The sequence below is a fragment of the Octopus sinensis genome, linkage group LG2 (assembly GCF_006345805.1).
Source record: "Octopus sinensis linkage group LG2, ASM634580v1, whole genome shotgun sequence".
Lineage (NCBI taxonomy): Eukaryota > Metazoa > Mollusca > Cephalopoda > Octopoda > Octopodidae > Octopus > Octopus sinensis.
Window position 1 is genome coordinate 172,720,341 of NC_042998.1, and position 25,403 is coordinate 172,745,743.

General features: G+C 34.6%; 2 protein-coding genes across 3 annotated transcripts in view; both read right to left on the bottom strand.

Moving 5' to 3' along the window:
• Window positions 1–889: 889 nt before the first annotated feature.
• Window positions 890–22,181, bottom strand: LOC118762122. Its single transcript, XM_036500438.1, has 4 exons — window positions 21,649–22,181; window positions 8,961–9,386; window positions 3,366–3,574; window positions 890–1,555 (listed from the first exon to the last, which is right to left on the bottom strand). The coding sequence occupies exons 1-4, from the start codon at window positions 22,149–22,151 to the stop codon at window positions 1,356–1,358; spliced, it is 1,338 nt and encodes a 445-aa protein (XP_036356331.1). The 5' UTR covers window positions 22,152–22,181; the 3' UTR covers window positions 890–1,355.
• The window catches only part of LOC118762121, a 229,904-nt gene continuing 226,669 nt past the window's right edge, over window positions 22,169–25,403 (bottom strand). For both annotated transcript variants that reach the window (XM_036500437.1, XM_036500436.1), the window contains one exon: window positions 22,169–24,130. In XM_036500437.1, coding sequence (XP_036356330.1) covers window positions 22,205–24,130 — 1,926 coding nt within the window. In that variant the 3' untranslated portion in view covers window positions 22,169–22,204. The remainder of the gene's footprint in view (window positions 24,131–25,403) is intronic.

A 25,403-nucleotide genomic window follows, 5' to 3' on the forward strand; every position in this document is an offset into this window, starting at 1 on the left:
CATGAAGTTGTTTTTGAAAGGAAAGCGTTTCCCAGATGATGCAGCCTTGATTTCTGAAGTTACGTCGTGGTTGGAGGACCAAGCTGGGGTCTTCTACAAAAACGGTCTCCAGAGCTGCATCAAATGATGGGAGAAATGCGTAACTCTGGGTGGTTTCTATGTAGAAAAAGACTAATAACTGTGCCAAGTTTCGTTGCTCTACTGCAATGGGAAGTGGGTCAGGGGCATTACTTATTGAACGCCCCTCGTAAGTGCGTGAATCTGAGAAGAAAATCATGATTAATTGATCCTCCTGTATTTTCTATTACTCAAAGCCAGGAACTTTTCAACACCCCTCGTAAGTGACAGAATAAACGTATTACCCATATCAACCATGGCGAGAGGTGAACGCAGAATGCACACAACCGGAACAAATACCACAAGGAAAGGATGAAAACAAAAGTTGATCTTTGTGGGATTTAAACACTTCACGCGAAATGCTGGAACAAATACCACGTCGTAATCTATCCAGCACTTAAGGCTCTGCCAGTCTACCGCTAACATACTCATATGAAGTTTCTTTAACTATTTTTCATGGTTTTATGCTGTTGGTCCTGCATTAGAGTATTTTGAATTGCCAATGTTAATCATCACCCCCTTTGTCATCGATGCTTCACGGTGTGAAAAGGACAGGTGCAGGCAGATACGGATCACATTTAGAAGCATATCATATGTAGATCTTTTTAGCCTCTCATGAATTTTACATCCAATGGTCTGAGGTTGGTTAATACGATCAGATTAGTGAATCTGGGATTCAGAGTTCTCTACCTTTTTTTGCTTCTGGAAGCCTCATAATAATTACATATTGGGTATTTTAGGAGAAAGAAAGAAAAGGAAGAGGAAGAGAGAATGATTTAGTCGCTAAAGCTTTATAATATTTATTACTGAATATTATAGCACCATCAATGTCGAGCAAGAAGAACGTTAAATGTCATAATATTGGATGTCCAATATTGAAAATTATCTCTAATTATGTGCAGGATTTATATCATCTGAGTGAATTTTGTAAAACGAAAAAATAAAATATAAAGTATATGTACACAATAAAATTTATTTATATTCTCCTGGGTTGCAGCCTGAGAAATATGATGCTGAATATTTACAATGACATTAGTCAATGAATATATTTCTGCTACATATACAAAAATGTGTCCCTAGAGCAATTGTAGGAAAAACAAATATACATTATTCTTGACAATGACTTTCGTTTTCGCTCATTCTCGTTGGTTGTCACTTTTCTTCTCTCTCGCCAATACTCTGTGTCCATGACTAAGTCAATGTATTTACAATATCAGTTCTGTGGAAACAATTTCACATTAAGTCGTTCTGTATGCATTTCTATTTGGTAAGACTCGAAGTATGAGTTTATCACATGATGCAACCATATCATGTGCATCTTCTACAGTCATACAACCTGTGGTTATGCCATTGATTTCAAGTATTTCATCACCGATGCTTAAAAGACCTGCAAACATTTTAGCAGGATAACCATCACTAAATCGTGATACATATATACCTGGAAGACAAAAGTATAAAATTAAAAGATGACAAAGATACCCTGGCAAAGATTTTATATTTAACACAAACATTATCGAAAAAGTGTTTTCAAAATTTTGAACGTTGCGAATACTCGTATATCTTACTCTAGATACTAAAATGCAAACTATTTCCATTCTGTTTTTATGTAGATAGTGTATGTATTCTGTTGGATTACGCTTTCAGTTTTGCTGAATACAGTATTTCTAATCATTTTGTTTTTATCTCTATGGTGACAAAGACTTAAAATCCTAATCATTCTTTATATTCACATTCATGTCATGCCAATATAATACGTAGTTTAAACAATCGCAATGTAAAAGCTGACTCCAGAAAGCCGAGAAAATTATTTTCGTCACCAGGTTTGAAAACGTATGTCAGTGGCAATTTAGGATATTAACCATTTTCGTAAGAAATATTTGAGTATTGTGTTGGCCGTAGAATAGAAGGTTTTTAGTCATTCATCCTCATGATCAAATATTACTAGTCTCACACGTCTTCCGTTTACTTGAGGGCTTTGATCTAATCTAATCTCGTGTATAATAAATTGATAGCTTACTGCTTGTTTTGCATTGATAAAATGGATATTAATGCGTTTGTTCGTTTAAACAATGGAATCCAGAAATATTTTTGCTAGCTGTTTTCTAGAACGTTCTGCAGAATATCTTAGTCGAAATTTACTCTTTTTCTGTGTTGTTCAATAAAGACAAGTCACATTTTGTTATGGTTGGGTACACAGTTCTTTTGTGAAAACGTATTGTTACTGATTATTTGTGATAATGTCTCATCAGAGAACTATTGGATATCTTGTATCCTCCAGACAGTAGATACCCAACACATTTTGCATTTACTTGCTCTGTATTTCTATACAATAATTTCATGAACGTATCTCTTAAATGCCTTTGCATCTTCCTCAAATTATATATAGAAAGACTATAATTTTTCGCCTGACACAAACCTCTTTCTAATTATGTAGTAATTACCCGTCTTATTCTCAATCTTCTTTCTTCAATAATGGAGGATATTACATACATATGTAAACATTTCCCGTTATTCTAGGATCAAGATTTCTAATGCAAGCATAGTGACCACTTGCACATATATTTTAAGTAGAATTTCTGATATAGGTTCCACGGCCTTCAATTACGTAAGTTGTGAGTTCAGCATTCGTTTTACAATGCGTGCATCTCTCAAATTCATTTTCTTTATGAATACTTCTATTGATCAGCAAATTGTAAATGATTTTAGATTCCGAATATTCCCTATCATATCTTCAATTTCACACCCAAATCCTTATAACTCCATAATGCCTACCACACACGAAGTACTGTTCCATCAACTGAAAATCTGATTTAAATCCAGAATAAAGATTTGATCGAAAACTTCCCTTTGCCGAAAGTCTTCCAAAACATTTCTGCGCCAGTAATACTTCAAACTTTATCATCAGCTTCACTCTGATCTATTGATATTTTTTTGTTTTTAATATTGTGGTTTTACCCTCAATCTCAATTATAAGTTCTTTTCTTTAGGTTCTTATTCTGACGATACATCAGTTGTAGATACTTACCTTGCTTTTCTTTATTAGAAATATTAACATCCAACTATATTTAGGATGTAAAATAATCGCTTTAATTAGACCTATTTCGAAGTAGCTAATCTCAGTAATAGCTTAAACATTCTTCAATATTTCCGAATGCTAATTAAATTTACGAGAACAATGCTTTCTCTTTTGCCATTTGTGATTGAATCAGAATTACATAAAATTAACAATAATACAATTTATAACTTACTATAGCCAAGATTGTGTTTAACACGCGTCATGTAAATACCGCAAAGGCCATGAGGTGGCTGCGTCAACTCAATGATGCGCGTACCATCTAAGCACATCTCTAATATGCGTCCAATTACTCTGAAGTGAGTTGGTACATCTACATCATTCGCAAGTATTGATGGCTTCTTTTTTCGTTGCAATTTGTCAAAGAATACTGATATTCTTGATCTGGAAATAATAAAAAAAGATCTCATTGAAATATGTTGACTATAACAAAATATATTTCTGTAACTGAATGCTCTAAGTTTCAATTTATGTAATAACATTAACATGATAATATGGATATATTGATCATTTGGAAGCTTTGTTTAATATTTGCTTCTTTTGCCCTTTGGTGCTGGATTCTATCGCTATGTGGTTCTATATATGTATGTTTGTGTGTGTTTGTTTGTGTGTGCGTGCATGTGTGTGTGTGTGTGTGTGTGTGTGTGTGTAACTATATACATAAGTATGTATCTTTGAGTGTTCATATTTTTGCACTTTTTGCAACAAAAGCGATTTAAAATGGAAAAACGATCGTAGTTTACAGTATTTATCCACCTTATCATTTCTTGTATCTACTAGTTCAGGAGTAAATACAAATCTGCTAATATTTCGAAAAACAATGTCAACGGTTTGAAAAGTTGGAAATATTGTCCAATGCATTTTTTTTGTACTTTCTGAAACGTTCTAAAATTACTGATACATTTCTTCTTAAAAGGAAGGACTAAAATAGTGGATGACGTCACCATTGCGAATCCTTATTGTTCCTAGCCATTTTATTGAGACATTGTGGCTTTCAGATACTCTTAAGTATTTAATCGCTACCGATACGACAAAAATAAATTGAATGAAATTTCCTCTTGAAATATTTATAGTTTATCTCAATGCTCCGCTCTGAAGAAAATAAAGAGGCATATGAATTTTGACCCTATATTGGTTAAATCTGATGAAACAGATTTTAGCCATATGGCAGAGAAGGCATCAGAAAAATATTTCTGTAGCCGTATCGCCATAGTTGCGATAGTATAAATGCATTGCAGAATTTGATAATAGCATAAAACGCTGACTATAACAGTAAATCTAGTAATAGATCGCTATACAGTTTAATATATTCTCCATGGAAACATAAGAAATCCATCTCTCTTGAATATTTTAGACTAAACAATATGCATCGACCACTATATAACATGTTTATGGATATTTCATTTCTATTTTAGAAGAATATGCCGTAGATGATGCTTACTTCGATATAATAATTGTATAGCAGCTTCCAAAAACAACACAGAATAAACTTTCTGGTATTTAGATAAGGGAATGGAAAGAAAAACTAAGATATATTCAACTCTATCATTACATTGAAATATACAAACAGAAATTCGAAGTTGTGATATGAATCAAATTATGAAGTCATGAACACATGTTTCGCTTGTTAGCAAAAGCCAAATGCTATTTAGAATAATTCGCAGTTCATGTGATTGTTACCGGAGTAACTGTAAATTGTTGGAATCTATTTGTTTTCTGCTCTTAGTAAACACTTTAGCATTATTTTCGGTACTAATACCTTACATATCACGATTCAATAAATTAGTATGAGAATAATCCCTTTCACTGTGTTTGGTTTGTTAATCATAGCTTCCTAAATTCTGATTCTCATTAATACAATTTCCCCTGCTTTTAACCTGAAAGCAACTGATTTCATCCTCACACAAATTTATCATGATATATTGTCGGTGGCTAAGCTTTTTCTGTCCAACAAATCTGTAGCTAGAATTTATTTAAGACTCGTTATATTTTCTTTGCAATCAGTATCCATTATTTCCAACCATTTGCATTGTTCTAATGTCCTTTATCAGAAATTAGACAAATTTTAATTATTCAGAATGTGTTGTAAAACCTTGAAAAAAAAACACACACACACACACTTTCAGGAATATATTTAATAACGTTACTGATGAAAGTATTGAATTGAGTTTAACTGCGATCTATGACGGAAAAAAATATTTTACTTTCAAGACACAACTAAGATATGTTTTCCTCCATTTTCATTAATATAATTTAGAAATTGTTGTCATTGCTTCTGTTCTTAACAAATATCTCCTAGATACCATATAATGAGAAATTTTATTTGTATTGCTCATAATGTTTCACATCTTTTATATTTATTTAAATTCTTTAAAATTTGTGGAACAAATTACCGAATATTTAATTTTCTCACCATTCTTCGTATATTCCAGACTTTTCGAGCAATTCCAACAACCGATATTTATTTTGTTTTATTTATTAGAAACGATATAACCTAGAAATTAAACATGGTAGCACAATCAATTCATTTAACAGTGTTTCATTGCTGTGCTTTGCTGCACGTAAATGTACATGCATCAGTTCTTTTAGTTCTCAGAAATAGAAATAAGGATTTTTGGAATCATTCTTGGGTTTTATCCTAGCTGAAAAACCTGACTGTAATTCAGACCAATGAAGCTTACCTAAGAAAAAACATATAGATGCTTTATATAGGGACCTCTGAATTTTCTGCAGATTTTTATCATTTGCTTAAATTTGTTAAGTAACTAGTTAAAAAATTCTGTAAGATACTAAAATATTTCATCTGAAATGGAAGCCTTGTATATTTGAAAAATTTTGAATTTTAAAGTAAGCCATGCATTTCGAAAGCACAGAAAAGTTTAATATTTCATGAAATTCTTAAGATTTCTGAAATACTGATTCGTATTTTTTAAAATAAAGGTAAATGTCACCAATAATTAATTAAGCACTGTATATAGTTATATCACTATGTATCATTATTAATTTTATATCGTATTCTACCGTGAGGAGCATCACTGACTTCCTGTTTTCCTGCTGGCGAATCACTAATTCACTGTATTTGCATTGGCAAGAGTGACAAGGGAATATCTGTACATTCCAGGCTGAACCTGTAGTACAAAGTTCAATTTTTATTTTGTCTCATTTTTCGCTAATCTACAGCAGCGTAAGACGTGTCCATGAAATACACACCTAATCAAAGCATAAGAACAACACAGCATACCAGATAAAATATTCTATTGGTTTGATGTCGAATTTGTGATAGAAAAAATTTTTGACTTTTGGACTTATCTTCTCTCCATCGGAAAGAAGGAGTTGGGTGGGGGAATAAAAGATGAAAAAAGAGACCCGTTAATCCACATGCACTTATAAGAAGTCTAAAATGTTATGAGACAGTTGAGTTCAGTATCAGGAGTTCACAAAAGAAGTTAATGTAAATTGTATGAAGGTACAATCTGTTATATATGTTTTCAGGAGTGTGTACATATATTTTGTGTGAAATAGGCAGACGTGTGCGTATGTATGTGTATGTAAATAATTGATTTTTGCATGAGGACTTAAGTCACTGATAGATGTGTATGCGTGCGTGTGTGTGTATGTGTGTGTTGTGTTAGTGTGGTAATCATGTAAGGTAATTTAAGCGTTGTGTTATTGAAGACAGGTTGTGTTGACGTTTGCTCTTTCCTAACCATCATCACCTCTCTTATTGGCCTAAAAAATCACGTCTTTTAAATCCCAAACTAATTTGCTGGTGCATCAAAGAATCTCATGTATTGCTTAAGTACCTATTTTGTAGATTGGCTTACGTTGGTCATGTGGTTGAGAAAAGAAATTCTTAGCTACATGCTAGCCAGGAAAAGAAATTTAATATTCATCGGCGTAAATCATAATATTATTCCTCTCTCGAAAGAATATTTAATAAAGTACAAACTCTAATAATGGCTAAAAAAATATTGCATGTTATAAAAACATATTTTATATTTTATCATTTGAATAAATTATCATGCGGTTTTGGATGGAAGTTCTTAGCTACACATGCTTGCATGCGTCCGGTTATCAACAACTAGATGTATAATATTCATCAGCATAAATCATAATATAATTCATCATACAAACATAATATTTAATAAAGTACAGACATTTAATAACGAGAGTAAAAATATTGCATATAGTATAGAAACACACTTTAAAATATTTTTATTTATGATACGATAATTTCAATAAATTATTACCAGATTTAAAAGTAATATTCATCCTTTAATGCTATTAACCGTTTCCATTAATTGTAATTTCATAACTTACAGTGAAATTATAGCGGCAAGATTTCAAGATATTTCACGCTATTAAATAAAATTACAGGATCACATTAAGGTTGATATCACACTTTTCATATTGAGAATGTTTCAACTGAGTGTATTTAAAACTATATTTCAGGTTGTTCACGCCTTCAAATCAATTTCCAGCAGATCGTGATGTTTAATAGTTTAGCAAATATTGAACGCCGAAGAGCATGCGTTAGATTGATTTAGATACAAATCACCGCCCTGTTTTATTCCCTGTCGAAATTAATTTAATTTCCCAATCACATAGTTCTGGGTTCAGCCCCGCTGCATAGAAACCCGTCGCGCGCGCGCATGTATTTATGTCTGTGTTTGTCCACCACCACCGCTTGACAACCGGTGTTTAAATAAAAGTTCTGGGGTTGATTTGTTCGACTAAAACCCTCCAAGGTGGTGCTTCAGCATGGCTGCAGTCTAACGACTGAAGCAAGTAAAAGATAAAAGATAGGTCACTACCAACTTCCAAAAAAGTACGAACGTTTGACCATTATATTTCCATTTTTCTAACTACTTCAGAAAAGATTCCCATCCAGGTCTCTATTGAATCTGTAGCCATTTTTATGCATTTGTTTCGCATTCCATTCATAAAGTATTAAAAATACCCTAATATATTTTTTTCCTTTCCTAAAGATCTACTGCCTGAATAAATAATCAACATTTCAGCTGCTGAGAAGCATTTCACTTGACATAAGGAACGATAGTTTTACCGAAGAGACAAATATGAGATTGGAGCATTTTGATTTTCCAGAAAGAGTTACAAAGTCTTAAAACGTATGTAAAATGGTAATGTTTTTCATCGAGAAAATGTAAGAAAAGCAGAACGACTTAACTTATATTAACTATTTCTGCTTGCCAGGAATAATTCCGTAAAACTGATATACTATAATTGGGCACTCGTGGTATAAATGGTAAAGCAGCCGAGTAACTTCTCTATATCCTTAATTCAATATTATCAGGGCTAAGTTAGTTTTCCTCATTCTGATTGACAAGTCATATAGAAGAAATATTTTAAGAGGCAAAAATATGAATTGGACATTAATTGAAAATAAAAACTTAAGGGAAGTTAAATAACTTCAACTGCTGACCGAAATAATATCATGTCCAGTTTGCTGGAAGCTTACATCCCGAACTAGTAACATTTATAGACACTACATTTGAGTTAAGATTGCAGAAGTTGGTGTGAGTCTTATTTGTAATTTGTCATGATGATACATATAAATAAAATCATTAGTCCTCACATGACTATGGTTAGCTGGAAGCTTAGATTTGAACTACCATCCTTACTAGTAACTCTTGTAAACACTACATATGAGTATGCAGAAATCGGCGTAATTATTTTTTTTTCATGAAAATATGTAAATTTCACTCTAAAATAATTTCAATATACTTATGTTATGTCTTTTTATATTTACCTTTTTTGATTTTTACGACAATCCATTCTCCTTTCATATTCAATATTTGATAACGATGCAGTCCTGCGTCTTCTTGGCTCAAATTCTGAATATGTCGTCTCTGAAAGAGAATTGTTGCTGTGGAAAATATAACTGTCACTGCTACTATATAAGCTTTCATTCAAACCAGAAGCTAAACTGTTGGACAGTTTTTTTTTGAGCTCAGATCGAGGAAAGACTGTCTGACTCTGATCAATATAAGACGGTTTCATTACATTTTGTTCAGTAGAAAGGGGAAATTCCTGTGAATTGGTACTGCAATAATTGCTTACGTACGATTTATTATTAGGTGATATAATATGAACATTTTGACAAGAGACTGGCTTTAAATCATATAAACGTGCTTGGCCTTCTTCCATAAATACGATCTGTTGTATCTGGTCATATCTGTAAATTGAAAACAAAAACCATTATGTTTATCACACTGTATGTAATTGACAATAGCATAGATGTAATACTTAGTGACTTTACCCATAAAGATATTTTCATTCCTCAAACACTTCAAAAAGCATACGCATAGATACAAAATACAAATACAAAAAAAAAAATAATAATCAGCTTAGGTTTGCTGTGAAACAAGAAGTATTCCTAAATGCTAATCCGTGAATACATTTTAAGCAATGGTGGTAACAGCAAGAAATATATTTTGCGTTCTTCAACGTTACGGACTAAAATATCGTCTGAATATATTTTCTATAATATTACACACATAAAAATATTCACACACACACACATATTTCAAGCCCACGTTTATACCTATAATCATTGGGGCACTGGGAAATGTAATATACTGCCTAAATACCAATCTTGAGAAATCAGGCTTCTCAAAACCAGAAATGAGAAAGCTGATTCGAAGACTACAGTTCCAAGCCATCACTGGAACTATAAAATCTGTGAAACTTTCCAGGCGTTTATCATTTAAGTATAATGAGCATGTTCAGACATGCCTGAGAATACATACATATATACCTGAGAATACATACATGAAACAAAACATATAAATCTGCACATATACGTACATACATACATACAAAAAACCCCTGTTGATGTTGTGGAAATTTCAACGAAGGAGCCTTGAATCTAGGTTAGAAACCAGCTCCTTTATTGGCAAGAAATATTGAAATTAAACTGAATAATGACATACATACACACATATATACATATATAAGATTTAATACCTCACAGCGAAGTTTATCCTGAACTGGTCACTACAAGAACAAAGTGAGATAAATATTCGAACCCGAAAGCTGCTCAGTATTACAAGATACGAAGGCGGCGAGCTGACAGAAACATTAGAACACCGGGCGAAATGCTTAGCCGTATTTCGTCTGCCGCTACGTTCTGAGTTCAAATTCCGCCGAGGTCGACTTTGGCTTTCATCCTTTCGGGATCGATAAATTAAGTACCATTTGCGTACTGGGGTCAATCTAATCGACTGGCCCCCTCCCCCAAAATTTCGAGCCGTGTGCCTAGAGTAGAAAATAGTATTACAAGATACGTCAACATTAATGGAGATGTAGTCAGGATATACTTCCCACACGAGGGTGGTGATCGTGGTTCAAATCTGTACTGATGTCATATGATGTACAGATTGTGACCCTGAAACAACATCTGCAGCAGAAGAAAGGGACCAGTAACTATCTTATCCAAGTTTGTGACCATGAAGCAACTTGACCATGAAGAAACTTGACCGTAGGTATAAAATAAGCGCTGATGCAGATATCTCCCCAAGGAGCATCGTTAAAATCTAGTCAGAAGAACAAAATAAAAACGAAATAAATGGACTAGTTAACTGAGAGGGTAATACACGGGTACTTGACGCGAATAACATCAACCATAGGAGGAATCCATCATGCTAGAAGCTTAGCATGGAGTACCGACAACTTTATACCATTACCACTTTGAAGTTTACCTCCATACAATTCAAGAATAAGAGATCCCCACCAAGTGCTTACAGCATAAAAGGCAGAAAACATTGACTGACAAGTGTAGGCTATGCAAGAACAAGACTGAAGATCTCAATCATATTATTGTCCACTATGAGAGAATGTCTTTCATATGTTATCTTCCCATGAGGCATGATACAGTGGCCAGGACAGTCTGGGGCAGGATGATAAAAAGGAAAACAGCTGCAGACCGATGGATTAGAAGAATATTGGTGGAACTTAAAAATTAAAACTGACTGGATATTGTTGTGTGGTACCACAAGGAAAAGGTATGTTCTGCCTTGAAAACCGATTGCGTTCTAGGCAACAATGCAATTAGAAAAAAAAAGCACATCTATGAACCACAGATAAGAAGTTTATGTTCAGTAGCCAAGATGCGCTTTCGGCTTCATACCTATTAGCATTGTAGTAACAAGATACATAATAACCCGTCTGCAATGAAATATTGTTGAACTTGGGTTCTGGACAGAAAACGCAAGTCCTTAATTCATAAACTTCAAAATATCATGATATCTGGGACTAAAAACATCTGCCAGACATTCTTAAGATTTAAAGGATTATTGAATAAAACAAGATGCTTTCTTTCACAACCTTGCTACCAAGTAAGTGGTGGGTCAAAATTTATTCTAAATTAAAAAAAGAAAGCACAAATACACACACACATACATACATACATACATACATACATACATACATATACATCTTTCTATCTCTCACTCTCTCTCTCTCTATATATATATATATAGAGAGAGAGAGGGTAATACACGGGTGTATATATATATATATATATATATATACAAAGAGAGAGAGAGAGAGATAGAGATAGAGAGAGGAAGAGAGGGCGCAAGAGAAAGAGAGAGAGAGAGAGGGAGAGAGAGAATGGAAAAGGTTTCACAGATATTTCATAATTCCCGTATAAAAGCATGGAGTATCTGTGTGAAATCTATGATCACTGTTGTAGTTATGTTCCTGTGCACATAGGCTGCATATATATATTCATATACTTGGAAACACATTCACTTTACGATTATTGCATTGAAGTAGTAATATACGGATATTAACATGTTAATAATTGAGCTTTTACATTCACTGGATATAGTTTTATAGTGCTTAAGCACTAATTCTATGTCATACACACACATACATTCATTCATTCATACATACACACACATACAAACATACATACATACATACATACATACATACATACATACATACATACATACATACATACATACATACATATATGTGTACGCAAACGACATTCGCACATATTTGATTTTATGTATTGCCCCTATGTAAATGTACTGACATCGTTGTATATTATCTATTCTTAGTACCAGAGAGTAATATTATGGTAACGGTGGTACATAAAGATACAATATGAATACTAATATTAAGTATACAAAAGTGTTTATTATGTTTCTATTATATAGAATGGAGTTTTGTGCAAATTAATAGGTTCCATATATGTAAGTGGAAAGAGAGAATAAGGTTAAAGAAAAACGAAGAGATCAAATTGCCAATATGTTCCCCCTTAGAATACCATCAGTCCCGATATATCTAACCATAGAAGATCTCTCGTAAAACGTTAAACATAACAGATTACCATAATTTTATTGACAACGAAAGTAGTTTGACGGTAAACATTGCCGAAATCATCACTTAGCCTAAATAAAACGCAGTTCCTATACAGAAGGTGCAGAACACACAGAATTTAAGATACTGATGATGTGAAGCTTTTTCTCGGTAAATTGTCGATGAAATTTGCTGGGTGCAAGAAGGCCATTATCTCGACAAGAGCCTCCTTTGACCTCTTGTCGATGATATTTTGCTGTGCTTGCTGAAAATTTGCCTGGAGTTTTATGATTGTTAGGCATGACTTTGAACAAGTCGATGATCGTTAATCCCGAATCTATGAAATTAGTACCGCTTTCGTGCTAAGAAGAGCTTTATAGTCTATATTTTCTACAAAGTATGTAAGTTCGTGCTTATTTTTTCCAATTAGGGCAAACACTTATGTTCTAAGGGTGCTGCTGTACACCGTCTCTAAATTATGGAGCCGATATTCCATCAGGTGATGAAGCAACTCTGTAGGTGTCTTGGTCCTTTCTATCATCACACCAAAGATGCCTGGGGCCACCTACCGATGTAGGTGGCAAAACTCGCACAGAATCTCGAACTTTGTTGAGTTGCAACTCTGGTCCATATGTTTCTAACATTCTCAGCGTTCGTTCTTGCAGCTCCTTTACCCCGCTCTCTTGGGCCAGATGCTATGGTTTGTTTTCTTAGCGTTTCAGCAAATTTTCTGGTGACATCTTTTCTCCCATTCGCAATTACTTCAAAACTCCTGAGCATCTAGTGAACCCTGGTTCCAACAAATCCACTAACATATTACGGGAAGTAGTTGTGTATGCAAAGTTCGAGACAAAAGCAATGCAATTATCAGTTCAGCGGGGGATCGATTTTATCTTACCTTCTCCATACATCATTAAAATAACTGTCAGTTAACTACCGCAGTCCTTTGATCTGTCCATGCATGTATTAGAAATAATTGTAATTATGGTGATTGATAAATGTTGAGCATCTATAGAGGCATTATGATGACTTGTAACAGTAGAAATGGTAAAACTCTCAACCAAATACCTTTTAGTTTTCTGTCTCTTCGTCATGAATTTTAATCTTGCCGGAGCAGATTGAGGATGTCAGTCCCATGGGGAGGGGTAGTGGTGAAAATATACAGTGTACACATAATGGGCAAATTCACAAGTACCAGGGAGTAATATTATGGTAACGGTGGTACATAAAGATATAATATGAATACTAATATTAAGTATACAAAAGTGTTTATTATGTTTTTATTATATAGAATGGAGTTTTGTGCAAATTAATAGGTTCCATATATGTAAGTGGAAAGAGAGAATAAGGTTAAAGAAAAACGAAGAGATCAAATTGCCAATATGTTCCCCCTTAGAATACCATCAGTCCTTTGATGTGTTGCGTATCCAAGTGACAAATTATTATCATTAATACCCGGTTGAAATTTTTATTTTGGGATTCAGGGTTTTTCCACAAACGAAAGTAACAAAATAACCATTCAGGGCAAATTTTAATTTTACGAGGTAAAATTTAGCGTTTTTGACAGCTCAGGATAAAATACAATTGCTGATATCAAATGTTCACGCTTGATTTAGTTTATGCTTTGTAACCTTCGAGTAGCTATGATCTAGCAGAACTATAAATAAAACCACCTCAATTGAGAATATTCCGTGTTTAATTTTGATGAGTTATATATAGGATATATTATTCAACGCCTTCTTATTTTTTCTAAGGCGGTAGCGTTTGATTTCAGGCTGAATGACTCTGTAGACATGAAAGAATAAGTTTAGGAGTAAGATGCTAGCTGGTCATTTCATACAAATGTGAAATATCAACAGCAACATTGATAGCAATATAAACAAGCAAGTCTGATTGTTTCATTACCCACAAATGCTATAAATACCGAGATACTGCTACCACCAATAAAGGCAGCAGGTGATGTAGCTGAAGAAACTGTAATAGTAACGATAGTAACGCCTGCATTTTACCGATAGTAGGAGAAGTAGCTCAGAAACATTAGCAATTAAAAATAGACACGCACAAACACACACGCACACATGCACACACCATTCTCAAGAGCCGTAATATCCATAATTACAATAGCTGTAATAATGGTTTTTAGAACTGGCTCGTGATTACACATTTCAAGGGAGGGGTTCTAGTCAGTCAATTAAATTTACCATCATTAATTTATTGTTGTTTCTTTTTATGGAACATGGAAGGATAAAAGGCGAAGTCAAATCTGGCGGGATTTGAAGTCAGAAGATAAAAAGACGTAACTAAACGCAGTGTTTTAAAAACAACCAACATGTTTTTATCGATTTTGTTGTCGTATGCATTGACAATAATAATAATATCAGAAATAAGGATAAAAGGGAACTGAGCTACCATTAGTAGAATAAATAACAACAACATGCCAGTGAGGAAACCTCTATGTGGTCACTCAGACTCCTAGAAATAGTAACCAAATCTTTCACTGATTATACGTTACTCTCTTTAAAATGGGTACGTTGCATAATATAATCTTGGGTTCCCTACACATACCCCAAAAAGAGGGAGTGGTCATTGCTGGAGTGCCTTTTATTATATATCTGCTGGATCAAATCAAACTACAACAATGACGACGACGACCACGATGAGAAACATATTTGTAGCAGTATGGTGTATATAAAAGATACTAGAATGAATACATTCTATTTCAATATAATCTGTTGTCATCGTATTTCTTACAACATAATTTCTAAATAGCCCAAGCTGAAATGATGCATACGTCTCGTAAAGCATAATGACGCAAGTAGGTATCATTGTGATATGGGATGAAATTCAAGTAACAACAACAACAACAACAACAACAATAATAATACTTTCTACTAAAGGCACAAAGCCTGGCATTTTGGTGAGGGGGCCTAGTCAATGACATCGACCGCAGTGTTTCACTAGTACTTAATTTATCGACCCCGAAAGAATAAAAGGCAAAGTCGACCTCGGCAGAATTTCAACTCAGAACTTAACGACGGGCGAATACCGCTAAGCATTCTGGACATCGCTGCCGTAATAATGGTACTAATAATAATGATGATGATGATGATGATAATAATAATAATAATAATAATAATAATAATAATAATAATAATAATAATAATAATAATAATTATTATTATTATTATAACCAATCAGTTAATACGTGGATGATAGCATCACTTCGGTATGGAGCAGGAATTATAAAATGGCAAAAGAGAGAAATGAAGACAATAGATACCAAGACCAAATAAAATGTTGACAGTACACGGAGCCTTCCACTCTAAGAGTAACACCGATAGGCTGTACTTCTCCAGAAGAAATGGTGGGAGAGGTTTGATCAGTTGCCTGGGTTACCATATAAAAATGCCGTGGAGCAACTGTTGAAACACGAAGAAGGCCGGCGTCATCATAACAGAAAATTGTGTAACTAAAGAAAATTTTAAACAAGAAATGAACAAAAATAAAAGAAACAAAAACATGGAAGGAAGAGAAAATGTACGGTCAGTTTGCAAGAGATGTGAATGCCAAGACAGATACAGAGGACCGATGGCTATGGTTGAGGAGGAGTGACCTGAAGATAGAACAGAAGCATTCATATGTGCAGCTGAGGTACAGGCGTTAAGGACCAACTATATGAAGTACAGAAAAGACAACACTACCAATAGCGACAATGTGGCAAGAATGAGCAATTGGGAGCTCTGTGGAAATCACGGCCTACAAAGAGCAAAGTCGTGGTATGAGGAAACTTCAGAAGGAGTCAACGAAAATGAGAATTACAAAGTCTTGTGGGACGCAATGATCCAGTGGGATCACCTGACCAGACATGGGATACCGGACATTGTTATGGTGAATAAAAAAGAAAGAACATGTATGATAATGCTTCGGCGACAACAGGATCAATGTGAAAGATGAAGAAACAATAAACAACTATGACAATTTCAAGTGGGAAATATGAAGGTTGTGGTCAATGAAGAAAGTAGACGTGATATCAGTAGTTATTGGTGCACTTGGAAGTGCTAGCACTCAACTACCAGCATGGCTGAAACTGATCGGTACAAGTGTGAAGGTAGAACACCTACAAAACTCAGCATTGCTTGGAACTGCAAGAATTCTTCTCAGGGTTCTTGAAGCTTGATCAGTAAACTAGTGTCACCCTAGTTTGATGGTTGTGGACAGCTGAAACTTTACCTCATACCCAGTGAAATAAGCTGTGAGCTGTTTCTTTCTTTGCCGCATATTTCATGATCAATGTCACACACAATGCAAGAGCAACTTGTATAAGACTGCATGATGATCAAACTCCTTGACAAGATAACTTTCAATGAGTCTAATATTTCTCATCTTTAATCAAACTCTTTTGCTGTATCTTATGATAAAATAAAACAACTTTTATATCATTTATTCATTTCAGCTAGCAATATGTGACAGCATATTTTGAGATAAATAAAATTACTGTAATAGGGAGGCATTTCTGCATGAGGGATATAGGCGTTTTGAAACTATACTTGTTTGATAACCAGGGCAATGGACTAAGGACTGCTTATGATGTGACAAAGATTTTTTAAGGCAAATGGAAACAGTGAGAAATGGGGAAATGTCTTTAGCCCCCCCCCCCAAAAAAAATTGCTTTGGAATTATGTAAGTTTAACGAATAGAATATGCAGATATCGAGTACTGGGTTTATTGTCAGAACCAAACACAGTACTCGCGCGTTGCATTACTGGATGTATAATGACTTCAGAACTATTTCCAGCACTTAAACAGCGACTTTCATTGACACATTAGGGATACTACAAAAGCCAGAAATCCAGAGGAGTTTAGATTTAATATCGAAAAATTGCACTATAAGATCATTGACAAAAAAAAAAAAAGAAAAGAAAAGCTACACAGCTTCTCAACTTCACACACGAATCTGTTTTTTTATGTAGTGTATTTCGAACCATATAATCCTATGTGAATTTCCAGTTTGAAGATTATGTTGTTTGATTAAAATATTTTGGGCTGTTTTACTACAAAGTAGAGGAACTACGAGGAAGCTCTCTCCACGTATATCTTCATGACCTTTCCATATATATCATCGTGCAGCGTGAAAAATTCTAGAAACATCTCTGCTAGATAAACATTTAAGCATAAACTGTACATGAATTGAAAAAAAATCTAAGCTAACGATTTAACTACCGTGTGTGCGAGCAAGTGACATCTATGTAGCTGTTCAGTTTCTACTGGGCACTCGACAGTCATATTCCATCGTACATTAGCTAATAAATATATCACAGATCTGTTGTTTAGTACAAATCAGCTCTGGTTTAGAAGTTCTTTGTCCGACGGTGATCCATCCATAAATATTTCTTTCTGACTGGTCCTTCTTTTCTAGATATTGTATCGCGCGATTTGAAGGCGTTTTGACAGAATTATATATTAGTGGATAAATAGGTTTTATTAACGCACCTGGAGAATGTTTAGCGAGAATAGGTCATACATACATACACAACACACATACAGGGTGCGATGGGTAAATTGTCAGCATTTTATATTTTTAACTTCACGCATGTACATTATTTATTTTTGAATTTGTCGACTACACAGTATAGTAGGGTCAATTAGGCACTGTCTCTGAGAAAAACAACACTATGATGCAATTTACTCAGTCAGAAATTTGGAAATGACATGCTGTACTATTTGGCATTCGTGCCGCAAGCTCCAATACAAATGGATGGTGAACACACAAAATAACATTTGGCTTGCCGTGTCCCCAAAACATGTATCGAGAGTGATAAAAATCAAACATCTTATCAACATCATGGTGTGTTCGGAGTGACCGCTAGTGATGGCGACGTTATGTCTCCATTCATCTTCTCACGCAGCCCCAGACTCAACACGGAGGCCTATATCAAGTGCCTGGAGGAGGTAGTGCTGCCCTGGGTCAAGAAGGTGACTGCTGGAAGACACTATGTCTGGCAACAGGAATCTGCACCATGCCACACAAGCAGGAGAACCTAGTCATAGCTGTCAGACAATTTCTGCGACCACATCACCATTAATATGTGACCATCTGACTCTCAAGACTGCAACCCCCTTGATTAACTGAAGGCAAGGATCATGGCAGCATTCACCAACTTAAACAAGGTGACCGCCCAGAAGAGTTACAAGAGATTCGGAAGTCGTTTGGAGGCCTTGATTGAAGCTAATGGCGATTTTATTGAATAAATCTACAGTTTAGCATTTCAAGATGTTTTAAATGTAGTTTTAGTAAATATACCTGTTAAAATGCGATGTCAATGTCATTTTCTATAGAGAAAAACAACTTGTTTTAAATCTCTGAGTGACAGATATACAGTAACAGTACGAAATAGTAATGATTATATAGCAAGTGGCAGTTCTATAAAGGACGATGTTACTGTTGTTATAATTCCAGAAAAACATATTTTCCAGTTGGCTATCGACATATACTTTGTGTTCGTATAGCATTCGCGATATTTGCATAATTCAGACGACATTATGTTTACCGCACCCTGTATGTATGCATGTTCGTATGTACCTATGTATGTATGTATGCATGTGCACGCACACACACACACACACACACACGCACGCACAAACACACGCAAACATACATACGCATATATGTAAGGGGTTAGCTGAGTTAGAGGTTCAAATAGCTGTCTAAGGGATAGAAATATCCATTATACTACCGGTATATTATCTATGTTTAACCATGGGCATATATATGCAAGCATATCATGCTCATAAATTATAGGTAAAGACAAGGATAAACATGAGCTTTTCAAGAATCAAAATTTAAAGAAAACCGAAAATGGAGATACTGATGAACAATAATTGATTTATATCAATGATTATTTATTAATTCAATACAAATAGATTGCATCCCATCTAACAGCTGTTTCTGCTTCCAATGTTGTATGGTATTGCCATTGATATACTAAGAATATTTATCATATTTGGTAATAAAACCGATCTGAAGCATGGAGCTTCATTAGAGTGAAGAATAAATAAAAAAAGAAGAGCCTATAGAAGAAAAAAAAAGTTGAATATGGTTGTAATCATACCATTTTGCTTATATATATATATATATATATATATATATATATGAGACGTTAAGTAAATGACTAAACTTAAAATAGTATTTGGTGGATTAATCCTTTGTATGGGGGGGATGGGATAGCTAAATAATAAAAGTTAAAAAATAATAGTAGGATTAGCCAAAAGGAGGAGTGAAGATACAATAAGATTTTAATGTAATCATAATAATTTTTAATAATTATGTTTATAGTACTAATTAATAGTATTTATCATAATAAAGTGCTAATCGATTAAAAGTAAGTTATTATTTATTTACTAGAAGCAGGTTAAGCCCTTCCACCTGTTGCCCGAAGTGTGATAGGCCAAGGTTCAACGTGCGATATAATTGGTTAGTTGAAATTAAAAAACAGAAGACCAGCTATTGAGATCCTTATACGGGGTAAGATATACAAATAAATGAATAGCAAAATGGTGTATATTGTAAGGGGCCCTAAAACGCTTAGGACAGTATATACTAGATTAAAAAAGGAGTAGATATTATAGAATTAAATATTAAGAGAGAAACCTATTCGGGCATTTAGGAAATAAGACGGTTGGGGGTCAAAATGTTCCTAAAGTTTAAAAAAAAATAGTAATGTGAAATTAGTAAAAACAATGAAAAGAATTTATTCCATAGAAAATTTAGGGAAATGTTTATGGTTAAGGGGTGGGTAATAACTAGGGTAAGTGGCTTAAATTAGAGACTGCTGATATACCATCCAGTGCACCTAATCAGTGAGCTGACTAGCCCATCAGACTATAATCTGACTATAATCTGAGTACACTGCTCATCAGACTATAATCTGAGTATACTGCTCATCATTTGGATATGAAGTCGGGCCGGCCTCTGTATTGCCTCTTTTGTATTTAGCAACTTTTATTTATGTAGACTTTACCACCCGAATTAGCTCGTTTTACACACTTCTTATCAAAAACGTATTTTAGTACGAGATATGCCGTATTTCCTCTGGCTCCGTGCAGTCTGAAATGATAGATTTAATCCGTTAAAAACACTACAAGACTCTTGGATACTTTTAGCAGAGTTCACTATGTTGTAGGTATTCAGGCCATGTTTGTGGCTTGAAAGTAACGCCCGCCCTTCTTATCACTGACTTTGAAGGTCCTAGTAAATAAAAGGCTCCGATCCTTACTAAATGGTAAGATAATTTGAATTTTTTTGTGACTCTTAAAATGTAACTGTATATAGTATGTCTGTTTCTTTACGTTATCATTTTTTCAAACCTGCTGTTGTATTTTAAAACACTGGGAACAGTAATGTTTTCATTCCTACTACCATTACGTCTAGCATTTCAAGTAATGTTCCAAAATTTTGACATACGGCCAGTATTTCTTTCAGGGTTAGCGGGTTATTTGATTACATCATCTTAAGTGCTCATTTTCTACTTAACTTTATCGACTCTGAAAAGATAAAAGACAAAATTTACCACGGAAGGATTTGAGCTCAGAACTTAAAAGACCCGGAAGAAATTCCAGGAAGCATTTTGTTTGAAGCGCTCACGATTCTGCCAGCTCGTTGCCAGCTCGTCGATTTTAGTACAAAAAATAATTTTTAGTTCAAAAATAAAGGTTAAGACGATTCTACATTTCCAGCCCAATCATTCAATACTACGAAGTCTTTTGTTGGTTAAAAGTTCTAATTTATCAAGTATTCTTAGACGGAATGTTCTTCCAAGTTGAGTTTGTGAAATGTGGCCATTCAAGGGAAACAACCGTAATAAAAAATACAGTATCACGTAACACCACCGCCACCACCACCACAAATAACAACAATGACACAACAACAATAACATGATCATAATAATAACTAATAGTAATAATAGTAAGAGGAGAGGAAACTGGAGGAGACAAAAAATAACTGACAGGAAAATAAAGTTAATTAAAACAGTAATATGTAAACAACTATAACGAGGAGTAGTAATTTAAAAATGAGAAAAATTATTTTCCTTTTATCCTTTAAAATAAAAGTATTTTTTAAAACTTACGATCGTGAAGGTTCTAAGGGATTCTGGTATAAATGGTTGGCTTTATAGAACTTCTTTTGTTTCATTTCCACCACTTCTGACGAAGGTCGAGTCTTCAAAGAAGCTCCTCCCATTTTGATGTGATGATGGGCTTGTCTAGCACTCGATGGAAGGGAGGCCGTTAAAGACGTAGTTGATGCAAATTCATACATTAGTGCATCGGCACCATTCTCTTCCGGTGATCTTTCGATTACCTCCGTCTCTAAATATGTTTGAGCTGCAGCATCATGTTGTCTGTATTGAAGCATTTCTTTTCCACCCTGAAAATATTTGTTGTAATTTTCTTCATAAAGATCCAGCTGTGATGTCTGAGCAGCAGCATCTTGCTTAAATGACTTATGTTTTCCTCTTTCTTCTTCTGTCACCATGTGGAACCCAGTAGGCAATGTAGCGTTATCGTGATAATTCTTGTCAGTATCGTTATAATTCTCTTGATTTAGCATTGAGGTCTCTACCATCGTCATTTTTGGTCTTGATTTCGTATGTGATGTCTCCGTTGATGCATCTATTGGTATTTCTACCGCGAAGTTAGTTGTTGGCGATCCCCTCGTAGGAGACCCGACTTGTACTTCACAGCTGGAAGATCGTATGAAACTGTCATGTTTACGAGATTTGGGAATTCTTCCCGACTTGACATTTTTGAAGATTCAGTTTTATCCAAATTTGTTTGTTTTATACTGCAGTTACTGTATGTTTCCTCTTCATCCATGTGTATCCTCCTATTCAGCGTCGTAGTTTCATTTGCCGTCATTGCTGGGGATTGGTCACTGGCACTTGATTCAAAGTATTCATTGCCGCTTTGTTTCTTTTTAAACATGATACTCTCCTTATGAGTAACTTCCGAAATCGGGGGCGATTGAAAAGGAGGTTCAGTTACAAAACTTAAATTTTCTGGATATAGGTGGTGCATGTCATTCTCGATATTTGATGGTGGCAGATTCTTTCTAGGAGCTGAAGTGTTATCAGAGGAAAGCCTAAGGCCACCATAGGGATTAGTTAATCTGTTCATAACAAGCCGATTAGGTTTTGGTGGTGAGGCAACAGAGCGTGTTGACTTACTGATGGGTATTCGGCTTCCCTTTGTGCTTATTACATTGCTTGGCTTACCAGGTACTTCTGGTTTATTTATTGGTGACTTACTTCCTTCTGATTGAAGTCCACTGGTTTGACTTACTCGTTTTGGTGTTTGAACAGGACTAATTGGTACACTTGTCGACATCCTAGTATTTTTAAGTGGAGCAGCTTCTGGATAAGGCAATCTTTTTACTAGTTGTTTGTTACATAATATTGTTGGCTCTTGTATAGGTTTTGTTACAATTGCTCTAGATGTTCTGGAGTCTTTTATATTTCGGAATGGTATTGAACTAGTTGAATCAGAACTAAAATGCCTATTCGGGCTTACAGTTAAATGTTGCTTATCATAAGGTGAATGATGAGGTGATCTCGTTTTCGGAAAATCTTCAGAAAATAACCTCGGACTGTTTTCTAATTTACCTTTCAAAATTGTTTGCTTCACTGGAGTTGGCGGCGTAAAGTTCCCTGCTTTACTTGATAGATCTGAAACAAAGCTGTTTTCAGAGTGTGTGGCAGGCCTATTAACTTTTAGAGAGTTTTCATTACTTTGAATAATTGCATTTTTTGCTAGCTTGTCTACGGAAGTTCTAGTTTGAGGTTTCGGCCTAAGTTTTACCACTTGTTCTTTTTTCCTAATGCATGGAGAGTTGACTTGGCTTTGATTGCTATTTATATTAAATTCATTTTCCTCGACTGGAATTGTATCTGAACTGGAAAATTTCTCATGCATGTTAGCCGAATAAAATTCTTCCTCTTCATACGTACATTGCTGAAGCACTTTATTATTGTACTTTGCTTGTATCAAAGGACTATCGGTTGCTTTCAGCATTGATTTTGGTGAGCTTCTTGGATCTTGGTTTGATCTGCGATATAACGGGATTGGAAGAAATGGTTTTATGATGTCTTCATTGCTATTTGGAAGACTGGATGCAATCGATGTTGCAGATATAGGATATTTCTCGTATGTATTCATATTTTCCTTATGTCCAATTGTGGGTTCTCCTTTTTCTTGGATTCTAGTATATCTTAATTTTCTTTCATTCCAGCTGTTAGTATGAGGACTGCTATCACTTTTCACATTGTCTGTTTTACTAACCTCTTCGACTTTATTCTTCTCTGGTGTGTTACCTTTGATTAGTCTTTCTTGCTTTGTCATTTCAGATCTTTGGTTACTCAAATTCGGATCTCGTCGATCAGTTTCAAGTAATCTATTTTCCACTGTAATAGGACTTGTGCTAACACTAGCATCAGATGTCACACTGCTTGCAGTTGTTACACACATTTCTTGACTTGATGCCAAACTGGAGCTTTCTGGACTGTCATTCGAGCTTGAGGGTGATGAATTGCTGATTGTGTTTACATTTGAACTCTGAACAAAAGAAAAGAAAAATGGACCTTAAATATTGTACACAGTATTATTGATCTAATATTTTTATTTATGTATAATTGCACATGACTCACCTCTGTAACTTGCTCGTTATGTTGGAAGTTTGATTTCAAATAAGCTTGACACCTCTGAACCTATATCTTAGCAGTGCTTTTATGTGGTGGCTTTGTTGCTGTCATTTAATATATCATCGTTTAATATTATTATTATTATTATTATTATTATTATTATTATTATTATTATTATTATTATTGAGTGAGAGAGCAGTGCATGCAATCAAAGTGACACTGGGGTATAATATATGAAGCCCAGTATTCCCATCATGACCACCCATCTGATAAGAGTACACTAGGCACATGCATCACAACCATATGTGCGCGACATGGTGATCTTATATCAAGATAAACAGTACATGACCTTGCAGGTGTGGCCCGGTTAGAACGTTCCTCTGGTCGAGTAACCCATCCCGCTCAAAACTGGTTAAGGTCAAACAACTGACAAGCAAATTTGTGGTATTGAGCAAAATATTTGTTGTAGCCCATCTTTTATACCAAGACAAAACAATTTACATGATAACAGTTCCAATCTTGTTATTATCATCATCATCATCATCATCACCATCATTATTATTATTATTATTATTATTATATTATTATTATTATTATTATTATTATTATTATTTGTTTAGAAAGAGAGGACTCTTGTTCGTGCTTTAAAATGTGTTGCGTTAATGGCTTGGCGGCAGATTCTCCTTTCAAGGGCGAATTTTGAGATTAAAAATTTGAAATTTATTAGTTAAATACAAAGAATAACAATATAGCTTCCCAAATCGAGCCAAATGATAGCTCTTGGAACAGCTAATATGATACTATCTTCCCACCACTAATTGCAGATAACAACAACAGTAGCCAAATGTGCAGCATGAGTAGAATAAAATTAGTAATAACATAACCACGACTACCTCTTCGGCCCCCTCCAAAACAAGCATTAATACAACAGAAACATCACTTGTTCTTATTTCTAAACAAAAGAGAACGGCTTTCACAAGTGTCAGAAAAAAAAAACGCTCTGTAACGCCAACGCGCACTTAAAAATATGGCAGAATAATATTTCTAAACACGCAAGAGGACATACAGGAAGACATTAAATACTATTAAATACAACTGTATTTCAACAAAAAACAGGAGACTAGAGTGAGTGACTCAGGCCTAGATCGAAAAATGCCTATGAGCAGTCTGGTGGATAAAAACATGTC